This window comes from Capra hircus, chromosome 10 (genome assembly GCF_001704415.2).
Source record: "Capra hircus breed San Clemente chromosome 10, ASM170441v1, whole genome shotgun sequence".
Classification (NCBI taxonomy): domain Eukaryota; kingdom Metazoa; phylum Chordata; class Mammalia; order Artiodactyla; family Bovidae; genus Capra; species Capra hircus.
In genome coordinates this window covers 33,413,711-33,434,108 of record NC_030817.1, presented here as the reverse complement: position 1 = coordinate 33,434,108, position 20,398 = coordinate 33,413,711, and the positions used below count along the sequence as shown (strand labels likewise).

Below are 20,398 nucleotides of genomic sequence, written 5' to 3'. Positions count from 1 at the left end.
AAAGAACTGGGAGTAAAAATGCCCAGAGATGACCTAATTAACTGACTTCTGTCCTTGGAAGAAATATGAGTGTTTGTCCCCTGACACAGAAGTTTTCATCTTCTTAGTGACTGATCTGAATGTACTGAATGTCAAAGTTAGGGCGTGTTTCTCTCTACTATTTTTGTTTTGGAAGTTTCCTAAAGAAAGCTTAAAACAGAATTTTTCTTTTAAAGTTCACTGAATTCTTAGAGGCTTCTGGATGCTTAAAATATTTTTAGGTGTTGCTAAAAGTGGAGTCTAGTTTTATACAAAAGAAGTTCTTGAAATTGCCTGAAAATTTACTTTGGGGAGGGGCTTTAGATAGCACAAGGGATTCTAGTGATGGAACTGCTCTGTGTCTGATCATGCTGTCGCTCGCATGAATCCATACATGTGATAAAACTGCACAGAAATAAATACACACACACACGCACACACGAGTGCATTAACTGGTAAAATCTGAATAGAGCAGATTGTTTAAAAGGTTGAAAAATCTTAATTTTTGAGAATATAACTTTTGGATTGAACACTTCTAAGTGTCTTGTTGTAAAATTCTAAGGTCTGTATCATAATCTAAGAGATCTCCATTTAATTTTGAGCTTTAATTCACAATGACCTTCCACACATTTTTTTATTGTTGTTCAGTTGCTAAGTTGTGTCCAATTCTTTGCTACCCCATGGATTACAGCATGCCAAGCTCCTCTGTCCTCCACTACCTCCGGAGTTTGCTCAGATCCATGTCCATTGAGTCCATGATGCTATCTAACCATCTCATCCTCTGCCACCCCCTTCTCCTTTTGCCCTCAATCTTTCCCAGCATCAGGGGCTTTTCCAATGAGTCAGCTCTTCGCATCAGGTGGCCAAAGTATTGGAGTTTCAGTATCAGTCCTTCCAATGAATATTCAGGGTTGACTTCCTTTAGGATTGACTGGTTTGATCTCCTTGCTGTCCAAGGGACTCTCAAGAGTCTTCTCCAGCACCACAGTTTGAAAGCATCAGTTCTTTGGCACACAGCCTTTTTTATGGTACTGCTCTCACATCCATACATGACTACTGGAAAAAACCATAGCTTTGACTATATGGACCTTTGTCAGTAAACTGATGTCTCTGCTTTTTTAATATGCTGTCTCAGTTTGTCATAGCTTTTCTTTCCAAGGAGCAAGCATCTAATTTCATAACTTTACATTTTTCCTATAGCCTCTTTGTTCTGAGATAAAAAGTTTATAACTCAAAAGAAAGTGACTTAAATGAGCTAGTGTCTAATGCAGCATCCTGTGATTTTCTTTAGAAAGTCATTTTTATTTCTATTAAATCTACTCTGTCATCTGTTTGTTTTAGAAGATATGATTTGCTTTTAAAGATATGGTGGAGTGCCATGTCTAAAAGGTGTACCCCAATAGACCTGAAAGACCCCAGTAGGTAGACCCCAATAGACTTTGAAATTGCTGCTCTGCATAGCCCCTTTTTCGTTGCCTGTGACCTGGTCTATGACTTATAGTAGTCAACAGAGTGTGGGGTTCATGATTGGATTAGAGTTAAGAGTGGTAGCTTTCTCTCCCTCCTCTGGGAACATCTGCTTTTGGGAGCCCTGGGCTGACATAAGAGCAAATTCACTACCCTTTTAAGGGCACTCGGGAAATCCATGTAAAGAGGCTCTGGGATGATACAGAGTGGGGGCGAACTCCAGCTGTGTCAGTGTCCTTCTTGAGTTTCCAGATGACTCCAGTCCTACCTGCCATCCAGCTTCCATGGTGTGAAAGGCTTCAAAGGAGACCAACAGTAGAACCACCCAACCGAGCCCAGCAACCCACAGAAAAGTGGGACAATACGTGGCTGCTAGTTAAGTCCCTAAGTTTTGAGGCAGTGGGTTATATGGTACTAATACACTAACAATATATCTCACACCTTTAATCTTAGGATTTCAAATGAAAAGAAAGTGAATTGGTGTCCTCAGAATAGTTCATATACTACCTTGAGGAATTTTTAAAGGAAAGAAAGCTTCCAATACATTCAGTAACTAGATTAGTGAATAGTATTAACTATTATTATTCTTAATCAAAAAACTCATCAAAATGTTGGATTCTTTCTGTCCTGGTCCTCACCAGTGCTCTTTTTTTTTTCTCTACTTTCCCCGACTCATCTGAGTCAGAGCTGGAGCTGTCCCAGAGAAGCTCTCCATGGGCCTCCTGTTCACGGAGCCATATTTCCATTTTGCCAATTTTCCTGGGACAGTGGTCATTCCTTGCTTGATGTTCCAGAAATTCCGCATTCTGTGTACTTCCTACAAAGAATTGAAAGTCCATTTAATTTATTTTTACCCCAGACAATGATGTATTTGTTTAAGCTTAGGTTTTTATGAATACAAAATAATCTACACACCCCCCTACACATATATACATAAAGGATTTCACCTGGTGTTTCTGTAAGCATTTAAAATGCTTTTCTTGCTATTTATAAAAATTTTTAATCTTCTGAAAATCACAAGATGGTACAATATACTTTTGTATACTCCAGCTCATCAACATTGTATCACAATATGTATATGTGTATACACACACAAACGTGTCTTGAGCTGAGCCACTTGAGAATTAGTTGCAGAGTCACTTCCTTCCAGATAGAGCACCACAAATCCCCTAAGAAGATGGGCAATTTTCCTGTATAATCACAGTACAGTTATTACACTTAGAATATACGACATTGATAAAATGCTCTTTTCTAATATCCGGTCTGTATTCAAATATCCATGCTTACCCCAGTAATGCTCTTTGTAACTATTTTTTGTTTGGCTGATTGCATTGTATTTTTTAAGTACAAGATCTAATCTAGGAATACGTGTTGCATTTTCTTATCGCTGTGTCTCCTTTAATTCAAGAACATCCTCCCATCCTTTTCTTTCTTCTCTTCTCCTTCCTTCCTTTCCTCACTCCTTTCTTCTCTCCCCATCTCTTCCCCTCCTCCTTTTCCTCTTCCTTGTCTCTTGCTCTGCCCTCCCCTGTCTCTTACTATTTTCCCCCTCCTCTTCCTGGATGTTTTCTTCCTTTTCTTCATTACCTTCCTTTCTCCTAACACTGACATTTGAAAGAACACAGCATCAATTATTTGGTAGAATGACCCTAAATTTAGGCTTTCTCTGATTGTTCCCTTATGATTAACTTAAGGTTAAATTGTTTTGGCAAGAGTATTGCACAGATGATGTTGCCTGGAGCTACTTATTGAACATCTACTATGTCCTAGGCATACACTATTCCATTTTCCTAACCCTCAATCAGCTCTGCCTTCGCATCAGATTTAACTATGGAGACTTTTAGAAACACAGTAGCCTGCATTGCATCCTAGACCTACAGAACTAGAGAGCTCAAAGGGTCAGGCATTTATTTTACCATCTATTCTTTGGGGAATAGATTTGTTTTTTGGTGTTGGATTTTACACATATGTCTTTACTTCTGGTTTTTTTTTAAAGTAGTACCCAATACCCTTTTAGAATACACTTCAGAACAGCACACACAGCTTTATTTAAAGAAGGTGGATTTTAAGGAAAAAAAAAAAAATCTTAGTGACCATTTTCAAGTTTGGAAAATCATCCTAGGTCAAAGTCCAGATTTCCCCCTATGGCAGAATCAGGCACAACTTTCTGGATATTTTCTGAATAATCATTGTTTATCAAATTGTATGGCATATTTTATTTAAGCCCTTGATGTCTGAAATTGCATATTTTTACAAAGGATAATCAAACATTTCAATGTGAGGATTCATGCCTTGTGATTCATGAGTTTCCTTTCAGCCTCACTGAGGGGCTACCCTGTTCTCCCCTTGAATGTTGTACTTATGAGCTTTGTTTATATACATAGCAGTGACAGAAACTATAGTTAGTTTATGCCTACAGTCCTGATCTGTCTCCTGAAATATACTTTTTTTTTTTTGTACAACTGGACTCCTCCTGTCTCCTGGCGATATGTCGGCTTCATCTTCTTTTTCTGTCTTAAACCTACTTCTTCTCCTTGTTACCCTAGCCTAGCACATGGTCCTGCCTTTGCCCCAGCACCTCCTGGCCACCTCACTGTCTCCATGCCCTACGTATAATTCACCACCAGGTGTTCACCACACCTCCAGAGCCTCTCCAGTCACTCTCTATCTGAATCTCTCTTCTCTAACTTGTGGCTACATATCTTGTATCTTGCTCTCTCTCTCCCTCCTCATTGTCACCCATCTATCCTGGTCTAGACACCACCTCTCTCTTGCACTACTGCTGTGTACTTCTAACCTGTCTCCCCACATCCTTTTGCATTTCTCTCCCATCCATTCACCACAGTTCAAGCAGAGTAATATTGAAATATAAACCTGTTAGTTCACTAACCTGCCCTTTCAGTGGCTTCCCATTGAATCTTAAGTTAGAGTTCAAAGTCTTTATTTGACATGATTTATAAGACCCTGCATGCACTGGTCTCTCACTGTGCCTCCAGAGCCATCTCCAGTCACTCTCCATCTGAATCTCTCTTCTCTAACTGGTGTCTAGAATCTGGCAGGCTCCTTCCCACTCAAGGGCATTTGTACATGCTGTTACTGACCACAGTTTTGGATGTCCCAGCACTTGGACATCACACTCATGTGCTCACCTGCTCCCATCGTTCAGCTACTTCCATCTCAGCTTAAATGCCACTTTCTCATAGAAACTGTCCAGCTCCTCAGATTATTAGGTCTCTAGTTATATTCTCATCGGACTTTCTTTTGTTCATTGTCTGTGCTATTGTAAGTACCACACCTACCCAGTTCAGTAAATATTTGTTGAATGAGTAAATAAAGGAATGAACAAGTGAGCCATCAGAGAATCTTGGAAGGTGGGAAATACTGATAACTAGGATCTGGGGAAGGCTTCATTCATTGGGGCCTGGAGCTGTCAATCATCTCTGCTCTACAGATGAGCCCAGAATATTAGAAATATCACTCAGACTGAGAATAAGGATTTTCTGTGGATTAGAAGGCGCTGGCGACCTACTCCAGTACTCTTGCCTGGAAAATCCTGTGGACAGAGGAGCCTGGTAGGCTGCAGTCCATGGGGTCACTAAGAGTCAGACATGACTGAGCGACTTCACTTTCACTTTTCACTTTCATGCATTGGAGAAGGAAATGGCAACCCACTCCAGTATTCTTGCCTGGAGAATCCCAGGGATGGCAGAGCCTGGTGGGCTGCCGTCTATGGGGTTGCACAGAGTTGGACACGACTGAAGTGACTTAGCAGCAGCAGCAGAGGCAGGGAATTAGAAACAAGAAGAGACTGGTAATGGTGGAATCTGATGTAATACTAACGATAGCTTGAGTCTCCCCACACTCTTGGTGTGAAGATGTTTCAGTTAGCGTGTGAGGCAAAAGTCACACGTTCAGTATTATCCTTGAAAATCCCTTAAGTCACTAGCAAAAGCACTGTATGCAAAGTTTTGTATAGAAAGCATTAAAGTTTGAGGACTTCTTAGCTAGATATCTTATACTTGTTACACTTTGATAAATCCCTGTTGGATTCTTTATGGTTGCTAGACTTAAAAGAGAGAAATACAATGTTTAAAACCTAAATAGATTTTGGGTGAGCAAAGTAGAGGAAAGTGTATCCTATTGATACTTCAAAATAAATTTGGAGAGAGACAGGACTTCCCTGGTGGTCCAGTTGCTAAAAGTCTGTGCTTCCAGTGCAGGGGGCCTGGGTTTGATTCCTGGTCAGGAAACTAGATACCACATGCAGCTAAAGATTCCCATGTGCCACAACTAAGACCCAGTGAAGCCAAATAAATAATCATTTAAAAAAGTTAATCTTGAGAGAGGAAAGAAACAGAGGCCAGTGGGGAAAAATAGGGAATGATTTAGGTAGTACAAGGATTGGACAAAATAGTAAAAATTTTTTATGGTTATGTATTTTATAATATGTATTTTAGAAAAATGTTATTGCCACTATCAAACCCATAACCCATTTTTTTTCTCCTAAAAATGGAATATATCCAGAACATAGACTTGTGTGGGCATTCTACTAGTCAGGTTCTGGCACCTCTGCACCCAGCTCCTCTTATTTAAGGCTCTATTTGTTCATTTTTGTTCCCTCTTTTGGAAAGGAGGATGAGAATTTCAGGTCACAGCTGATACAAGCAAAGAGAAATTTTAAAAATAAAACTAAGCAAGATACTAAGTAAATAATAGTACAAGTGACCAGGTAAGACAAGAACTGTGAAGGTGACATTCAAATGATGTATGTAGAGTGACACTTCCCCTGAAGCATATCTCATTTTTGCTGTAAGACATCAGTTTCATATTTCTTCAGTTTTGTCCATATTCATGTGATACTTTACATTTTATATGCATCTTTATACATAATATTTGAAATTTACATAAACTCTGCATGGTAGACACAATGTTTTATTCCCGTTTTACAAATGTGGAAACAGATTCACAGAGGTTAGACAACTGGAAGTTAGCTACAATCTTTCTGTAGATAAGGCTATATGAACAAATATATAGCTAATATTTATCAAGAGGCTACTATGTACCTGGTACTGTCCTAGTAATAAGAAAAGCTCCTGGCTCCCACAGAGCTTACATTGAGTAATGTACTGTCAGGATTCAAATAAAGGATTTTGATTACAAGCCCAGTGCTTTTTCTCCTCACTAGAGTCATATCATGGCTTCTGGAAAGCGTAGCAGCCACATTAATATGTTAAAACTCGCAGAATTGCCTGCCTAAAAGGGTGATGTTCACTTTGTGTAAGTCATGTATCATTACATATTACACAGATAGCATGGCCACACACTCCAGTAGTCTTGCCTGGAGAATCCCAGGGACAGGGGGAGCCTGGTGGGCTGCTGTCTGTGGGGTCGCACAGAGTTGGACACGACTGATGTGATTTAGCAGCAGCAGCAGCACATGTAACTTACTATGTAAGTGTATGTAAAATATAAGCAAAGCATGCATGATTTCATTTTAAAGAAGCAGCAGGAAAAATAAAAACTCATTTTTAACCTCACAAGGGACCTGAAACTCTCATCCTCCCTTCCAAAAGAGGGAACAAAAATGAACAAATAGAGCCTTAAATAAGAGGAGCTAGGTGAAGAGGTACCAGACCCTGACTAGTAGAATGCCCATGGAAATCTATGATCTGGCTACATTCCATTTTTAGGAGAAAGCAAAGTAAACTGCTTTCAGAAGCAAAGAAAGAAATCAAAGATGCTGCTTGAGGATAAGTAAAAAGGAATCACTGCTTGAACATGTGCCTGCAGAGTGGTGAGTTCTGTAGGCTTTGCAGAGGGAAGTCTGCTTTTGAGAGACAGGGTGGAGGGAATCACAAACTGCATTTGCAGACTTTCCCAAGGTTGTCCTGGGCAGAGCTCTGGGCCTCCAGAGTCCTGATGAGGCTAAACGAGGGGGTGGGTGGGAGTGCAACCTCTGGAGTCAGAAAGACCTGGCCTTGAATCCTGATTTGTCACGTGGGGGCTAATAGTAACTCCTGCCTTAGAGGTTGTGTGAAGCTTAAATGCGATAATTCATGTTAAACGTGGACCATTTTGCCTGGCTTAGAGTAAGCACTTCACAAACTTTAGCTGGAACAAAATGAAGCAGTTTAAAAAATATATATATCAAGAGGGTAGAGGAGAACCCCTCCTTCTCCATGTGACACAGTCTTCCAAAGACTTCGCCAGCATTGTTGTTTGGCTGTTCCCCGCCCCCACCCCCCCCCCCCCCCCCCCCCGCCCCAGCCTAATCTCAAGCAATGACTCAAAGTGTTCAACTTTAGCTGAGGTATGTTTCTTGGTGGTTTTGCCAATATTTGTAAATGGTAAAAGTTGTTCATCTATGTGACTACACACCAGATTTCATCCTGCAACTCGGGAGTATAGGTTAGATAGATGCTCCAAGTAGATTTTCAGTTATTCAGCTTTTTCTTATTTAATTAACTTGTTGATTAGGTATTTTGTTTTCCCGAGCAGTGGCAGTATCTCTTTCACCTGGACTGCATCGTAGAAGCTCGGGACCTCCAGAGAAACAGCCAGCATTTCTGTTGCTCTCTCAGTGCTCAGGATTGCTGACAAGGGATTGGCCCAGAGCACAGCAAGCTCTGTGTGTGTGAACAATACCTGTATTTGCAGTGATGGGCTTGCTCTGGGAGAGTACATACAGTGAAAATTTAACGAGACTCTAATTGATGGGGTGATACAGCACAGAGTTTGTGAATACAAATGTCCGTTGGAAATCACAGAGCCATCTGGGGCCACTGGGCAACCTGGCCTGGCTGGAGTATGGGAACTGGGCATGATAATAGTAGGAGATGAAGCCAGAAAGGTAGGCAGTGTACAGACTCCGAAGGCTTAGGGTATCAGGGTAAGGAGTTCAGGCTTTGTCCTCAGGCTGATGGAGACTCACTGAAAGATTCTTTTTTAAGCAGAAGAGTGATATGGTCAGATTGGCATTTCATAAGATTATCCTGGTAATAGTGCAGTGCTTCTAGAACTTTATTGTGCTTGAGAATCATTTTGATAAAATGCAGGTCCTGATTGTGTAGGTCTGGGATGGGGCCTGAAATTCTATGCTTCTAATCAACTCCTAGGTGATTAGATGCTGCTGGTGTGTGGACAACACTTTGATCACCAAGTGGAGCAGTGGTTCTTCAACTGTAGGGGTGCTGGAATCATGGGGGGAGATGAGGAGTTGTTAGACTGCTGGGCCCCCTCCCTAGTTTCTGGTTCTGTCGCTCTGCCTGGAGCCCTGACTGGTTCCCAGGTAATGCTGGTGCTGGTGGTCTGGGGACCACTGAGGTGAAGGGTTGATGGCAGGAAAGTAGGACCTGAGGTAGGAGTGCAGTCAGGGGGCTATGGCAACGGCCCTGGTGTGACAGGCTGACCTAAGGGTGGCATGGGGAACAGGTTGGGGGCATAATCAGTGTTAGGTGACTGACCATCTTTTGGGAGAGGGGGCAGCAGGGCTGGAAAGGGGCCAGATCTCTGGCCTGAGTGACGGAGAGCACAGAGGCCACACCCACTGAGACAGCTGAGGCAGCATGATCAAGTTTGAAGAGGATGGTGATGCTGGATGGAGTGTTAGACATCGAGTGTGGGAAGAGGGCTGCAGGGGAGAGAGTGGTTGAGGAAAGAGTCTTTGCATGTGGTGCCAGACTAGCTGATACCAATGTACTGTTTAATGTATTGATAACTCCACGTGCTTCTCTGTTTGTAAGCACAAGATGAGGCCCTTTTTCTCCTCCTGGGGATGGTGCAAGGATTGCAATCATGCATGTAAAGTACCGTATATTTCTAAAAAGAGATCTCACCGCAGCGCTGAAGTCTTATTCTTCTGGCCATCCCAAACTACATGACAACGGGCTCATTATATTCCAGGAGATAAAATAGTAACAGGGACCCAAGGGCAGCTCTGTGCTTTCCCAGTCCATATCAGAAATTTATTTGGTGAAGTTTTAAAAACAGTTGATATATTATTTACTAAAAAAATTATGTGACTCACCTAGACTTCTGTTCAAGGTTTCATCAGGCAACAAGGTTAGAAAGTCACCACCATCATTTCTTGGGATGCTTTGAAGGATTTTCTTGGCTTTATGGTCCCTCTGTTTCTGCTTATTAGTTCTTGCCTCCTTGTGAAGACTTTCCTTCAGTTCAACTTGGGCCTGAAATTGACCAGCTAGTGTTAGTGTCCTCCCCTCACACTACCTTCACCAGAATAGGTCAACTAATCAGGCGCTTTACAAATTGTACATCTATCTGTAGACAGATACATAGAACATGGTTCTCTTTTTCCTCTTAAAAGATATGGAAACTTTCTTCATGTGCAAGTTTGTTAGGAGAAACAGGAGCATGCTGGTAGTCTCAAAATGATGAGGACCTTTGTAATACCATTTCTCCACAGGCCATCTGATACATTTGGAACTGAAGAAAACAGGAACTTCAGGCTTATTCACTACAGTGAGGAATTTGGAATATGACATTTATAGGAAACATGATTGGAAAGGGGTTTATTACAAGAGATCTTCCTTATCAAATGACTCTATGATTTAAATTATAGAGGGATGCCTAGGTTTCAATCCCTGGGTCGGGAAGATGCCCTGGAGGAGGAAATGGCAACCCACTTCAGTATTCTTGTCTGAAAAATTCCACGGACAGAATTGTCTGGCTGACTACAGTTCGCAGGATCACCAAGAGTCAGACACAGCTGAATGATTAAATATGCAGGCATGTTTGCTCATTAGGTACAAGTACCAAAATAAAGACAAATTCACCCTCTGTCCTTTTAACTAAACCAGGAAAAATTGTCTAACCTCATTTTCCTGCTGGAGCCAAAATGTGGTAGAAGAAACAGTTAATAAAAAGGGAAACTTGAGACACAGATGCATCCTTGCATCTGGAACACAGATGGAACACAGAGAAAAGACTCCACAGAGTTGGTAGCAGAAGGGATCCTGATGTTTTCCTCTCAATCCCAGTAGAGGAAACACTGGCTGCAGTAACTAAATTTAAAATGCTAGGTAAGGTCTGGAGATGAATGCTTAACATATTCATGTGCCACGACAGCGATTATGTAGCATACATTTGGTAAATATGACTCTTCTTCTCATATTTACCTCTTGTCTTTTCCGGTTCATTTCCAGCATTTGCATCTTATGTAAATATTGTCTTTTCCCAGAAGGATACATTAGAGTCTGCATCTTCTTTTCCAGTTCCTGCTATGAAAGATGACACACTTGTTAGGATGGGGGGTAATTGGTTACTCTGCAATCCAAAACTTGAAATCCATTTTGGAACAGTGAATCTTGTTTATCAGTTATAATCCATAGAGATCTCTTAAGACATCAAAGGTGGGCCATTGCAGCTTCCAGACCACTCCTTAGTGAAGCTATCAGTGAATGAAAGGGCAATTTGCTTGTTTTTAAGGTTCCTGTAGAGTTTTGCAAATGTTGAATGGAAATATCTTTCTATATCTCATTTTGACAAGATGTTACTTTCTGTGTCAACAGGTGCTTTAACTATCTTTCCAGAAATGTGTTCTGGTTTGGTGAGACCAGGTTCTCTCTCTCTGCTGCTTCTGCCCTTGAATAATTGTCTGACTATGACATTAAAGAGATGCTAACCTATTTATGTAGGGTATACCCCCATAGTCCAATACTGTCGGCTGTAGTTTAGGAAGGATTGAAAATTGATTATTTAGGACTTGAGTGATCTTCCCTGGTGTATCAACTCCAGGAGGACGATGTGGACAGTTATTAAGGGCAGTCAGGGGGTGGCCAGGAAGGGGAAGAGACATGGCAGCCAAATGTGTTGAGTGATCCCTGTTATGTTGCCCTGTGGACAGTGTCTGTGTCGGCAGCTGTGAGCCTTGGGGAGGGGCCCATCTCTGCAGCTGTTTTGTCATCAGCATCACAAACATGGCCTTGAGGATCTAAGAGTAGCTGGACATCTTTTATCCAATAGTCAGCCACACAGCAGCATCTAGGTGACTGAAATAAATCAGGAGAGGAAAGTGTTCACAAATTTTAATGCTTTAAGAATCACCAATTTCCCAATAAAATTCCCCTCTCTCATCAACATCTCCCTGTTTTTCCCAGGTAGCAGAGAAGGGCTCAGAGTTCATCTGAGAGGCAAGAATAATCTCCAGTTGGAGGCAGGCCCAGGAGAGAATGCATCGCTTTACAAAGTTCTAAGTCTGCATTACTTAATAGTTTGCTCTGCCTTTGAAGTCTTCTGTGCAGGGAGGACAGGAAAAGGATGGCCCCTCAAGCTTCCTCCCTCTCCAGGGTTTGCTCACCTTTGCTTTGTGAGTCCTCCTGGCTTCTTGCTGGTTCAGGAGCCTTTCAGAAGTAATTACTTGTGGCAGGTCAATGGGTTCAAGTTTCTAAAAGTCCAACATTTAGAGCAGTCAGCATTCCTCATGCCATGAGATGATGAAACATAAAAGCCAGAACTTAAGCTATCTTAACACTCTGCACATATTCCTGAGAGCGCACAGGGAAGGTGAGTTCAACAGGATTACAGTCCCACCTGTGTGAAAGGCTTTTTGACCTACCTGGATTCGTCAGCGTTCTCTTGCACTGTTGCCAGTGGCTCAGAGATCTAAATACTGGTCAGAGAGTTAAAGGACTGAGAACCGTTTTCTGTCTGCATTGAGGGACCGCGTCCACAGTTATCAAACAACAAGGGTCTTGAACTATTAGAGATGAAGGAGGCCCCAGAAGTTCCTTTACTTGATTCATTCCTTAACCACCCAGCTAAACCATTCCAGTCCTAGGGAAGTGGCCTACTTTTAAGATCCCCAGAGAAGCTCAGCCTTCTCAGTAATAGTCCCAGGTGCTTATGAGGCACATGAAAAGTGAAAGTGCAATATGCTAACAAACCTTAGACATGGATTTTTCCAACAGGGGCTTGGCTTTACAGGGAGACGATGCTGGAGTCTCAAGAGGTCACTGAGAATAGGCAGCAACTGATGATCTGTGATCTGCCTCCAGCTCTACTTGTCTCAGATAACTTAATACCCCAGGAGCTGGAGCACTAGGAAGTAGCTAAGCAGGCTTGGGAAACAAAGGCTGATCTCCTCACGTTCAGATGCAGTCAGCAGTCTGGATGATTACAGAATATATTGGTTCACTCTGGGAGTATTTATTGAATCACTGCTACATGCCAGACAGAGGCTGCAGTGGTCAACAAAAATGGACATGATCCCTCATGGTGCTTGCAATCTATGGGAAAATAAATACACTATTGCTTGTGTGATCAGTGTTTTGCAGATAAATGCAGGATAGGTCTATGACAATATATAACTGGAGGACTCCACCTTGGAAATGAGGGGTGTTATGAGTTAAATTATGTTCCCTCCCCCAAATTCATATGTCCTAACCACCCCCCCCCCAGTACCTCAGAGTGTGGTCTTATTGGGAAATAGGATCCTTGTAGATTTAGGGAAGATGAGGTCATCCCAGAATACGAACCCTCAATCCAGTATGTCTGGTGTTTCCATAAAATGGGCAAATTTGGACCACATGCACACAGGGAGACCACCATGTGAAGATAAAGCAGCAATTGGGGTGCTGCTGTAACACCCCCCAGGAATGCCAAAGATTGTCAGAAAACCACCAGAAGCTGAGAGAGAGGCACAGACTCTTCCACATAACCCTCAGAAGGAACCAACCCTGACGACACCTTGATTTTGAACTTGTAGCTTCTAGAGCTGTGAGACAGTGCATCTCTATTATTTTAAGCCACACAGTTGTTATACTCTGTTATTACAGCACTAGAAAACTAACTCAAGGGAGAGAAGGGTCAGGATGCAGTCCAAGCAAGTTTCCCAAGGAAGTAAGTTTAAAGCAGACATTGCGAGGTTGGGAGTTTTCACGGGACGGGCTTCCCAGGTAGTGAAGTGAAGTTGCTCAGTCGTGTCTGACTCTTTGCGACCCCATGGACTGTAGCCTACCAGGCTCCTCTGTCCATGGGATTTTCCAGGCAATAGTACTGGAGTGGATTGCCATTTCCTTCTCCATGGGATCTTCCCAAACCAGGGATTGAACCTGGGTCTCCCGCATTGTAGACAGATGCTTTACCGTCTGAGCCACCAGGGAGGTCCTAGTGGTAAAGAACCCACCTGCCACTGCAGGAAACATAAGAGAATGGGGTTTGATCCCTGGGTTGGGAAGATCCCCTGGAGGAGGGGACAACCCACTCCAATATTCTTGTCTGGGAGAATCCCATGGACAGAGGAGCCTGGCAGGCTACAGTCCATGGGATCACAAAGTCAGACACGACTGAAGTGACTTAGCATGCATGAGGTGTCCCAAGCAGAGGGAACCACGTGAGCAATAGCCCAGAGGCAGGAGAGAGTGTGATCTCCTGAAGGAACCACAAGAAGTCAGTCGGCTGCTGTTGAGAATGGGAGCAAGAGTGGCTCAAACCCTGGAGAGGTCACAGGGACCAGGTCACACAGGGACCAGGTCACGCAGGGCCTCATGGGGCATCACAAGCACACTGTATTCTTAAGAGCGGCAAGCAGCTATTGACACATAGTAAGCCAAGTAGGGACATGGCAACACTAGTTCTTAAGAAACGATCACTCTAGTGCAGTGTGGGACTAGACTGAAGGAGAGCAATTACAGATGTGGCTGAGCATTTAGGAGGACAAAGATGATGGGCTGGGGGCTCATGTGGGGAGATTGATGGGCTCTACAAATACTTAAAATGGACCAAGCAAGACTCGTGATGGTTGCTGAAGGAGAGTGACGTGTCCACAGAAATCAATACAAGGGATGGGTAGTGCAGTCATTCTCTGAGATGGGGAATCCTGGAAGAGGGCCCAGTTTGGGTGGCATACAGAGGGGGAGGGTTGTGGTGGAGATGCCTGTGTAGGAACCATCCCTGGGCAGAGAAGCATCCCTGAGTAGCCAGCCCTTGGCTCTGCTCTTCTCACTCTGTTCATTTGAGACTGTAAGATGAGTGAGGTCCAGAGTGAGAAGAGCAGAATCAAGGACTGCAGACTTCGAGTGCTCCAGCACTGAGAGGCTGGTGAATGGGGATGAACTGGCCAAGGAGACTGAGGAGTGACACCTGAGAAGCGGGAGGAAAGCCAGGACACCACGCCACGGAAAACAGTGTGAGCAGGACACTGGCTAAGACACCATGCTTCTAACACAGAGGGCCGGGGTTCAATCCCTCGTCAGGGAACTAGATCTAAAAGCTCTCAGGCTGCAACTAAGACCTGGTGTAGCCAAATAAATAAACAGAACAAAACAGTGTGAGTACCACTGCCACCTTCATCCAACTCTATAGGCGAATCCTCATATATCTGCAAAGGATTTTCCATTGTACTCTAATTGATTCTGTTATCAAGGGGTAGGCCTGAAAGATAGTTTGGTTTTCAAGGTGACCAGGGTGAAAAGAGAGGGACAGACCATGGAAAATGGCTGTTGCGCTCCCATAATGGAGAGCACGACTCTGGCCTGCACCACGGTCTACCACAGACCTTTCTGATAGAGCAGCCCAAACCTGACCTGACCAGGAAGGGAAAGGGAGCAAAGGGTGTGGAGACAGGGAGGAGAGACAAAGAGGGAAGAGCTCAAGATCTCACATGCCAAAAAATAAAAAAAATGTTCCAGGCCATTTACATTTGTGGAAGGAAGTAGTTCTCTGTCTCATTCTCACTTCAGTGAAGAAGTGGATTTTTTAAAAAATATTAGCTTAGCAAGGAGATAATGAGAGGTAATCAGTATTAATTAGAAAGAGGTTTGTTTATTGTCTTGGCTCTCAACTGTGCAGAACATGAAGATGCAGGGTAAATGAGACCTGCTGTCAATCAAGTCAGAGCCCTGAAGGACTGAGGATGGAGAAGGAAAGGAAGGGGGAGGGACCCCAAGGGAGGGGATACTGAAGCACCAAGGGGAGGAAGACTCAGCAATGACTGAGGGGGGATTCTGGGGTTGGGATGGGCACAAAGAAAGTGTGCCATCCCTGGACTTGGTTCAAGATTGGATTCTTTCTGGTGATTAGGCCCCTATGTCTGCAGCCACTGCTGTCCATCATGCCACGCTCACAGTGTCATTCAATCCTCATGGGAACCCTGTGGAAAATTAAGTTACTCCCTATTTCACAGAGGTCAATGACTTGTGCAATTTTGCAGAGTTAGAAAGTGGTGATTCTGGGATTCACACTCAGGTCTGTTCACTGCTAAATCCTATGTTACTTTCTTCAGACTTGCTTCCAAACCTAGTTTATCAGAATCTCCTGGAATCAAAGTAAAATTCCTAGGCTATTCACTGGGGATTGAGATTCAGTCAGTCTGGGATATGTCCTGGCAGGAAGGGACATACATACAAATACACACACACACACACACACACATACACATACATATATAAGGTCCAAATTGTGCTCTGAAAGAAACAGTTTATTATCTTGAGTGTGCTCACAGACACTCAGATGCCTAGAAATAGAATCTTCCTTGTCCTAGGTCACTGATGCCATAGTAGAGAACTGACAGGTCTCCCTGAGGATGTAAAGTATTTGTAACTCTTTATATACGTATGTTGGCACCCGACTCCAGTACTCTTGCCTGGAAAATCCCATGGACGCAGGAGCCTGGTGGGCTGCAGTCCATGGCGTCGCTAGGACATGACTGAGCGACTTCACTTTCACGCGCTGGAGAAGGAAATGGCAGCCCACTCCAGTGTTCTTGCCTGGAGAATCCCAGGGACGGGGGAGCCTGGTGGGCTGCCGTCTATGGGGTCGCACAGAGTCGGACATGACTGAGGCAACTTACCTGCAGCAGCAGCATATACGTATGTATACATATGCATATACATATGTGTGTGTGTTTTCTGTGGGCATATAGCCAGAGCATGGTTTTCTCTGATACCCAGAGAAAACAATAATTCAAAAAGATACATGCAACTGAGTATTAATTGCAGCACTATTTACAAGAACTAGGACAGAGAAGCAACCTAAATGTCCATCAACAGAGGAATGGATAAAGAAGATATGATACATATATACAACATATGATACATATATACAATGAAATATACAGTTATATACATATATGTAAAACACATATACATATATTGATACAGATGTGTATATATGTATTTTTTATATTTGCATATATAATTTTATATATTGATACAAATATGTATGTATTTTACATATTTGTATATATATTATATATTTTATATATTATTTACATATATATATTTAATTAATAGAATTTATGTTTTAGAGAGAGAGAGATTCATAGCAAAATTGAGCAGCAAGTACAGAGTTCCCGTACTCTTGTCTCCAAACACATACAACCTTAGTGCTGCCAACATCTCTCACCAGCATGCTACATCAGTGAGCCTATATGGGCACATCATCATTACTCAGAGTCCGTGATTTACTTTAGGGCTTACTCTTGATGTACATCCTCTGGGTTTGGATAAATGTATCATGACGTGTGTCCATTATAGCATCATATAGAGAGTAATTTCACTACCCCCCAAAACCCTCTGTGCTCTGCCCGTTCATTCCTTTCTCCCCGCAACCCCCTGGCAACCACAAATATTTTTATTGTCTGCACAGTTTTACATTTAGCTGGAATCGTATACTCTGTAGACTTTTTCTGATTTCAGCCTCATTTTCTTTGGATCCACAGTTGTGATAATGGTTAAGTAGTAGTTATATATATTTTTTTAGTTTCCAATTTTTTAAATTGTTTTTTATTGAAGAATAATTGCTTTACAGAATTTTGTTTTCTGTCAAACCTCAACATGAATCAGCCATGGGGATATATGTATACACACACACACACATATATATATACACACACACACACATACACACATATATCCTTTCCCTTTTGAACCTCCCTCCCATCTCCCTCCCCATCCCAATCAAAAAGTCCACAAACAATAAATGCTAGAGAGAGTGTGGAGAAAAGGGAACGCTCTTGCATTGGTGGAAGTGTAAATTGATACAGCTGCTGTAGAAGATGGCATGGAGATTCCTTAAAGAACTAGGAATAAAACCACCTAGGAATATGAAAAGAACTAGGAATATGACCCAGCAATCCCACTCCTAGGCATATACCCTGAGGAAACCAAAATTGAAAAAGACACATGTATCCCATTGTTCACTGCAGCACTGTTGACAATAGCTAGAACATGGAAGCAACCTAGATGTCCACTGACAGATGAATGGAAAAGAAGTTGCAGTACATATACACAATGGAATATTACTCAGCCATAAAAAGGAATGTATTCAAGTCAGTTCTAATGAGGTGGATGAACCTAGAACCTATCAGAGGGAAGTGAGTCAGAATGCTAGATACCATATTCTAATGCCCTATATATGGAATCTAGAAAAATGGTACTGAAGAATTTATTTTCAGGGCAGCAGTGGAAAAACAGACATAGAGAATAGACTTATGGACATGGGGAGAGGGGAGGAGAGGGTGAGATGTATGGAAAGAGTAACATGGAAACTTACGTTACCATATGTAAAATAGATAGCCAATGGGAATTTGCTGTATGGTTCAGGAAACTCAAACCGGGGCTCTGTAGTAGTAGTAATCTTTAAGTACTCCTCCTAGGCAATTACTTTGTGGCCTTGAAAAGAACCTAAAGAATGCCATTTCTCCACAAAGGGCACTAGATGGCAGCAGCTAACATTGCAAACAGGATCCCTCAGTTAAATCATTTGCTCTTAGCCTGAGAAGCACTGCAGAAAAAAAAAGTGTTGGAAAGCTAGCTTCTCCCAACAAACTGGTCAAATGAAATTGCCTAAGAATTCTGGGTTCATATCAATGTTCTTTTTCCCTGCCTGGGAAGCAAGATGCCTCACTTTGTCATCTTCAGAGAAAATACAATGGGAGGAATTACTGATGAATTGGTAGAATGATGCCTTTTTAAAATTCATGATATAGAAAATGATATGTCTAAAGATTGCTGGATTATTCAGCTTCTCAAATAAAACAAATGGTCAGGATAATAAGTGGTGGAGTGTCAGCTAGGAGATTCAGGAAAGGAGATTACATCAAGCATAAGTCACAGAGCTTGCTGACAAGTTCCAACCTGAGATGGTTGCTTCTGTTTACTAGCAGGAAGACAAAGGTGGCAGGATCAACTGGAAGAAACGATAAAGTGTGTTTGGTATCATGACTTAAGAATGTGTTCTTTAAGTTTCTAGGAGGAAGGTAAAGTTGTCCAAAGGAGCAAGAAATCGTCCGGGCAAGGCGGAATTTCTGGTCAAGGCTTTGCAATGAGTTCACATTTCAGTAACATTCTTTGATTCAAATATCTGGCAATGAAAAATAAAACATAAACCAAAAAGATGTGGTCAGGCTTTAATACAAGATAAATACCTCTCTAGATCAGAAAGCAGAACGGAAGACTTGGGGGAAGCTGATTCATAAGCCATTTAGGGCTCCTGTTGGCTGTAAGTTATTTCCATAGGCTAAAGAGACCTAAAAAATGCTTCATATAAGAAGGAAACGTAAAGCCAGGCTCATGGTTTAAACTCAGGGACTGAGCTGTACTCACCTCTTTACCCAGTCAAAGGGCTGTATCAAAGTGTAAGCCAGATTTGTTTTACAGGTGTTATCAAAAAGTTGAATATAAAGAAGCTAAGACTTTTTTATAACGATAAATTCAAAAGCTTAGAAAAATGGATAGTTTTCTGGGAAATATAAATTTAAAAAGTTAAATCAGGAAGAAATAAGATAAAAAATCAACTCAGAACCAGCCTTTTACTAGTTAAGTTACTAGGAAAGCTGCTCACTTTCCACCAAAGTCCAGGTGATCAAAGATGGTTTCACAGGCCTGTTTTCTGTTTTTATTGGAGCATAGCTGCTGTGCGATGCTGTGTTAGTTTCTGCTGTACAACAGTGAATCAGTTTTGCCTGCGTATGTGCTTAGTCGCTCAGTCGTGTCTGACTCTTTGCCATCCCATGGACTATAGCCCGCCAGGCTCTTCTGTCCGTGAGATTTCCCAGGCAAGAATACTGGGGTGGGTTGCCATTTCCTCTGCCAGGGGATCTTCTCATCCCCGGGATGGAACCCATGTCTCCTGCATTGGCAGGCAAATTCTTCACCACTAAGCTACCAGGGAAGCCTGAATCAGCTGTATGTATACATATATCCCCATACTCTTAGCCTTTTACACCCACCTCCCACTCTACCTCCAAGGCTTCACAGAGCATCAAGCTGAGCTCCATGCGCTATATACAACGTTAGCTATCTATTTTACACCAGGCCCATTTTATTAAATTTATAAGGAATAGATAAGAACTATGTTAAATCAAATGTTTTAGAGAACAGAAAAGAGGGAAAGATAATCAATTCATTTTATAAAACTAGTATCAGTTCAGTTCAGTGGCTCAGTCATGTCTGAGTCTTTGCAACCCCATGAATCGCAGCACGCCAGGCCTCCCTGTCCATCACCAACTCCCAGAGTTCACTCAGATTCACGTCCATCGAGTCAGTGATGCCATCCAGCCGTCTCATCCTCTGTATAAAACTAGTATAACCTTGAGGGAAAAAAGATGGAAAAATATATAAAGAAATTAAAGAACAACTCCACTTATGAAAATATATATAAAAACCCTGTGAGTGAGTGAGTGAAGTCGCTCAGTCGTCTCCGACTCTTTGCGGCCCCATGGACTGTAGCAGTCTACCATGCTCCTCTGTCCGTGGGATTTGCCAGGCAAGAGTACTGGAGTGGGTTGCCATTTCCTTCTCCAGAGGATCTTCCCAACCCAGGGACTGAACCCAGGTCTTCCGCATTGTAGGCAGACGTTTTACCATCTGAGCCACCAGGGAAGTCCTAAGCACATAAAATTCAGTAGTGTATTTCTGTGTGTATATATATATATCTCATGACCAAGTAGGGT

General features: G+C 42.4%; 1 protein-coding gene across 2 annotated transcripts in view; it reads right to left on the bottom strand.

Annotated features, from left to right (window-relative positions):
* The window catches only part of C10H14orf105 (chromosome 10 C14orf105 homolog), a 30,890-nt gene continuing 11,624 nt past the window's right edge, over positions 1,133-20,398 (bottom strand). The window contains exons 3-6 of one of the 2 annotated variants that reach the window (XM_013967205.2): positions 11,804-11,890; positions 10,623-10,721; positions 9,512-9,671; positions 1,133-2,302 (exon numbers count right to left, since the gene is read on the bottom strand). In XM_013967205.2, coding sequence (XP_013822659.1) covers positions 2,073-2,302; positions 9,512-9,671; positions 10,623-10,721; positions 11,804-11,890 — 576 coding nt within the window. In that variant the 3' untranslated portion in view covers positions 1,133-2,072. Of the gene's footprint in view, positions 2,303-9,511; positions 9,672-10,622; positions 10,725-11,803; positions 11,891-20,398 lie in introns of both variants that reach the window. The other variant, XM_005685907.3, reaches the window with a different exon arrangement.